The sequence below is a fragment of the Musa acuminata genome, chromosome BXJ3-4, assembly GCF_036884655.1.
Source record: "Musa acuminata AAA Group cultivar baxijiao chromosome BXJ3-4, Cavendish_Baxijiao_AAA, whole genome shotgun sequence".
Classification (NCBI taxonomy): Eukaryota; Viridiplantae; Streptophyta; class Magnoliopsida; order Zingiberales; family Musaceae; genus Musa; species Musa acuminata.
In genome coordinates, this window is record NC_088352.1 from 34,859,136 (window position 1) to 34,864,794 (window position 5,659).

Consider the following 5,659-nt stretch of genomic DNA (forward strand, 5'->3'; position numbering starts at 1 on the left):
TTTTTTTATTCAGGCTTGCACCATGTAATTGGATCCTCTTACATTTAACTCGATTTGTATGTGAGAAAAGATGTTAGGAATCTTTTATGAGTCATCATAGACCTTATAACTTAAATCATGTCTCATTGTCACGCAAGCATCAGCAAAATAATAGTGGCAAAGGACATATGATGTACGCAAATGATTCCTTGCATTAAAAAATAATACTTCTTGTTAACATCTTCATGAATTCTCAAACAATTCCTTCCAACATTGATGATAATTAGTACATCAATTTTGTGATCTTCCTAGTGTGATTTTTGCATTTCTACCCCTTACCAAAGATGTATTCGGTGTATTCTCCTCGAAGTAGTTTACTATTATGCCTACAGCCTTAGAAATCAATTATATGTACAAATGCCCCTTACCAAAGATCTTGTTTGTGTACATACGCAAGGAAGAAATAAATTAATGGAGATAGAAGTTAATTCCATGATTTTTTTACCAATTACTTAGGTGAATATATCGATGTCCTATTTAGTCTGACGTGGTTTGGATTCATGCAGGATTATCTGAGCTGCTTCCGAGGTGAGAATGTTAAACTCCTGAAATGTCTCTTGCATAGAGATTGTGATCGAGAGCCCTCATTGGACAACTCACATTTATATTTTTATATCTCGAATTACTAATTTTGAACATAAGAGGGATCAGATCGAAAAACTTCTCTCGACTGTGATCTTTATGTAATTGGCACCCTAAGAGCTCAACATTTTCATCTCGAAAATATCTTAGACAATCCTACATGTATGAGTCTGAACCACATCGAACTGATCAATACGTTAACAGCATATTCTCCTAACACCTATCATTAAAAATATCTATCACCCACAATTACTTATACGTTGCTATTTATATTTACTAATTTTTTAAATATCTTACTGTATACAACCAATATCTTTATCAATTGACTAATTAGAAATTTGTATTGGACACTTTCTTTGTTTCAAAAATTAATTTTTATAAATTTATAAAAATATAATAACTTAAATTTCTGAATGCTCAGATCAATTTGATGTTTTTTAAACCCAAACCTTAAGAAGATATTGGCATTATCAAGGAAGATATATGTGCAAATAAAAAAAAAGAGTTTTTCCATATCTATCATTTTAAAGTTTGAAAATACACATACATCCCTCTAATAATTTAAATTTTTGTACATATATATCCAAATATTTAAGTCTTTCGTATAAATAGGTTAATATTTAAGCTAATTATTGGTCATCATGATCACCACTGATTTTTAAAAATAAAATATTTAATACCTTAAATATCTTTTATTACTTTCATAAATTTATTTTTTAAGAATTCTATTTTCTATCACTTATGCAATAATATATTAATTGGATATCTCAACAAAGATATTTCTTTCATGTGTATACTAATTTTAGAGGGGTTTTTGATGTTTTGGTGCAACTGAAAATTTAATACTATCATCTTAGTGGTCGACCGATTGGAAACAAATTATCATTATACATATATTCGAGGGTTAAATATAGATATCACTAATTTATAGGGATATATATGCACACCAATAAGATAGAATAATAATGATGGAAATGAGGCGGAAAGGGAACGGAATCCAAGAAAGCAGAGTCGTACGGGACGTGGATTCCCATCGAAGGAGTTCTTCGAGACAACTCCATCCATGTCGTGAGTTCAAACTTGCAGCGACCCCTTTAAAACGCTTCCCTTTCCTTCGTTCTTCGCCAATCCCTTTCCCCTCATCCTCTGTCTGCCTCTGTCCCCCTCGCAAAGGGGGAGAAAGGAAGCATTTTTAGAGCGCCAGACCCGCTCTCAGCCCCATTGTTTTGATCCCTTCGACGCCGAACAAGCGAAGCAGGGTCGGGATGTCGTTCCCGAGCAAGCGCCGCGAGATGGACCTGATGAAGCTGTAGGTAGATCCCCGGCCATTCTTGTTTCTTCTCGTGGGTTTCCTTTTTCTTGATTCTCGTTATCGTTTCGTCTTGTGATGCTTAGGATGATGAGCGACTACAAGGTGGAGATGACGAACGACGGGATGCATGAATTCTTTGTGGATTTCCATGGTCCGAAGGAGAGTACGTCTTCTGCACTCGCGAATCTGTGACCTCCGTTGTGTTTGTTTCACGTAAAGCGTTTTATTGGATCTTTTTTTTACTCTTTCCCATATCCTTGCGCATCTGATTGGACCGGAAAAAGAAGTAGTTGGTGCAAAAGAGGGACTCTGAGCTATCGGCACTCGGTTTTGACTTTTTTGTTGTCTTTCGGATCATTTTTTTAGCCAAAAATTAGCCTTTGATTGAGTTGAATATGTCAGAGAAAAGTAGCGGTTGATGTGAGGGAGGACCTTATGGCTATTTATGCCCTTTATTGGCTTTTATTTTGCTTTAATCTTTTTCTTCTGTAACAAAATAGTTTGTTTTCTGTCAGTATTGAGATATTTGACATGTAGTGTCTTTAGTATGTCCACCTCATCTACATGGTCAAAAGTATTTCTTTTGTGGCTACTCTATTGGGATTCAGGGGTAACATGAAGTTTTAGTATTAGTGTGTTTTCTTGTGTTCTTGGATTATCTTTTGAATCCGATTGGTTGTATTATGTTTTGGCAATAATCTTTGATACATGTTGATAATGACAGGCCCTTATCAAGGAGGAGTGTGGAGGATAAGGGTGGAACTACCAGATGGTTATCCTTACCATTCTCCATCGATTGGCTTTGTTAATAAGATGTATCATCCTAATGTTGATGAAATGTGAGTGTTTGGGTGATACTTTCTGTTAGTTCATTATATTGTGGCAGTACTTTTCCATTTTCTTTAGCCTTCTTTTTCAGTGATCTAGATGGTTTAAGCAAACTCCAAATATTGGAATTCATGCCCATGTTTTTCTCCTGCCAACGTTTCAGGTCTGGTTCAATTTGTTTGGATGTTATCAACCAAACTTGGAGCCCCATGTATGGTAATAGAAAGTTGCCCTTATCATTTTTCCTCAAAGAATTTCATCATTGGCAGATAATATGATTAATATGATGTGCTACATCTAATAATTAGACAGGTTCAGTAGATGTTAATTTTCTGCAATTTTTCTGTCAGATCTTGTCAATGTATTTGAAGTTTTCCTTCCACAACTTCTTTTATACCCAAACCCTTTGGATCCATTGAATGGGGAGGCTGCAGCATTGTTGATGCGTGATGAACCTGCTTATGAACAAAAAGTCAAAGGTGATGGAATTTTATTTTATGCTTAATGTGTTTGTTTCTAGATTTGGGACAAAACATGCTTGTTCTATCTATCATCTGTGCATTGTCTTGGATTAATCAAATTATCAATAAAATGAACTTAGTCTGTATTGGCCTCCTAGCAATGTCCTGTTGAAATTTGCTCTGCAAATGACCCTATGGGACATATCTTTGATCCAGAGGAAAACTTCTCGTATGTAGGTTTACATTTGTGCCTAAAGTGAGCACACTAGAGTGTCTAAAAGATCAGGTAGCACATGAGGTTGAAAGGATAAATGAAGAGCAAGGATCAGGATCAAGATCTACAAGAAATAAATTTAGTCATGCATAAATTATACTTCTCGATAAACATGTTCATTCTGATTTGCAATCTTTGCACCAGTATTTTGTTTCTAGTGCTGAGTTTCTAGCTTGGGTAAGTTCTGGTTATGATGATAACACACCTAAATTATGTCTGGACTAATGGGAAGCCAATGACAACAAGAGACCTGCAGTTAAGCTAATTTACTTGGATGTTAAGATACATACGAAAGAGTAGCTGGTTATTGATTTTTGCTTATCAATTGGAAGATATAGGTCTGGACAATTGGGGTATCAGATCTCTCTTACCAACATGTATTCTAGGGACTTAATTGATCTTGTGACCGTGGAAGAATATTCTGATTGGAAGGATCAAACTTTGGAAGAAAATCTTTTTCTCTAGCCTGTGGTAGTTCAACCTTGTATATATTCTACTAGGTCGTTATCTGGAATTTGCACTTGTCTTTTGCTCCTATGGCGGTTGGAGCATTGGGCGCTTTATTGTGCACATTCAAGAAAGAAGTTACTAAGATTAGAAATTTGTTGAATAAGAAACAGATTAAGTTTTTACATCAATCAAAATTTAATGATCACCGTGGTTCTGATTCTTATAACTATTCATATATGATTTCTCTTTTGGTATTTCAGGTACCTTCTTGGTTATCGGTTTAAGCTTAGCTTGTTATTGTCTATCACTAGACATAATTAAATTGCTTGAGTACAGTTTACTATCACCAATAAAGAAAAAGGAGTGCAGTGGTTTTCCATTAGATTAACCTATTGCAACCAATCTCTGAATGGACTATTATCTTCAGTTGCACATTTTGGAAGATGTCTTTTTAGGAGTCTTAAGTTACAAAAGCCACTGATTGATTGTTTCAGATGTATGCTACAAAGGATTTGATTCATCTATCTGATTGATCAATAAATTTATTTTATATTACTTGCCTCCTGTGAGTAATTTGTAGTTATAGCGTAATTCTCTTTTCCTCACAGAGCTACTTATTGAATCAAACATATGATCTATGTTCGGAATCTCTTAATATCAATTGTGTTTACATTTTCTTTCTGTCAGTAGACACTTGACATCCAAATCTTTTAGGATTGTGGGCATTTGTTTTAGACTTTTTGTTATTCCTTTGGTCATTTCTGGCTCAGATTTTAGTTTCACTTTTAATCATAGTTTGTGGTATATCAATTCTGATATACATCAGTGTCGAATTAGTGAACATTAGCTGTTTGTACTTATGCAGCAAATTTAGTTCTTGTATGAGCTACTTCTGTGCATAGCACAGTTGACTTTAAATATTCTGTTAAGAGTATGCACTAGTTCTTGTGTCCGGGAATTTTGAGGCTTTAGAGGTTACTGAAAATGAAGCAATAGTCTTAGTTTTGTTGTCTCAACGCTTTCTCTAGTGTTGATTATAGAAGGGTGATAGCAGGCAGTTTCTTAATGAGAATCCTTTGTTCTACCATTAATTCTTGTATCATATGTTCAATCCTTCAACTTTAGAACCTGTGCAGTTGATTTCTTCTACTTAAACCAATTTATGTTGTCGACAAGACTACATATACTTTGATATTTGTTGATGTTTTTTAATCTGTATTTAGTTTTTTTTATGGTCATTGTTTGTCCCTCTTTATCCAGAATACTGTCTGAAGTATGCAAAGCCGGAAGACATTGGTGCTTCCCCTGAAGAAGAATCCAGTGATGAAGAGCTGAGTGAAAATGAGTGTGATTCAAGCGACGAACAAATGCTGGGAATACCTGACCCTTAATGGGGTTTTGTTTCGTATACATCTTTGTTTGAACTACCGAAAGAAAAAAAAATTCAAACTCTTCATGTCATGTGCCATTGTAAATAAGCATACTAAAATCAAGTTATGTGTATTGTGTGAATTGACTCAGTGCAGCCAGGTGATTTGGCACTCGGTAGTAGATCGAAGACTTGTATCAACTAAAGGTGGCCCTGCGGAGCACTGAATTCAACAGTATAAATATGCATCAGTTATTGATGTGGCCTTGTTGATTGGCCAACAAGCCATGACAAATCTTTTAACACATGAAATCACATCCTTAGTGAGCCATTAGTGGTCTCGA

The 5,659-nt window shown here is 35.1% G+C and overlaps 1 protein-coding gene across 2 annotated transcripts; it reads left to right on the forward strand.

The window, feature by feature from the left end:
• The first annotated feature begins 1,633 nt into the window (after window positions 1-1,633).
• Window positions 1,634-5,439, forward strand: LOC135635615 (ubiquitin-conjugating enzyme E2-23 kDa-like). Of its 2 annotated transcripts, none has more exons than XM_065146816.1 (6): window positions 1,634-1,930; window positions 2,017-2,096; window positions 2,658-2,772; window positions 2,925-2,977; window positions 3,112-3,240; window positions 5,207-5,439. In XM_065146816.1, the coding sequence occupies exons 1-6, from the start codon at window positions 1,887-1,889 to the stop codon at window positions 5,335-5,337; spliced, it is 552 nt and encodes a 183-aa protein (XP_065002888.1). In that variant the 5' UTR covers window positions 1,634-1,886; the 3' UTR covers window positions 5,338-5,439. The 2 variants fall into 2 exon arrangements, with proteins under 2 accessions (XP_065002888.1, XP_065002889.1); XM_065146817.1 differs by having other exon boundaries at window positions 1,637-1,934.
• Window positions 5,440-5,659: the final 220 nt, after the last annotated feature.

Bases quoted from the DNA above. Each gene is read 5' to 3' on its own strand.
- LOC135635615 (XM_065146816.1), top strand. From the start codon at position 1,887: ATGTCGTTCCCGAGCAAGCGCCGCGAGATGGACCTGATGAAGCT. The intron at 1,931-2,016 runs GTAGGTAGATCC...TGTGATGCTTAG, and splicing joins GAGATGGACCTGATGAAGCT to GATGATGAGCGACTACAAGG. The intron at 2,978-3,111 runs GTAATAGAAAGT...TTTTTCTGTCAG, and splicing joins AACTTGGAGCCCCATGTATG to ATCTTGTCAATGTATTTGAA.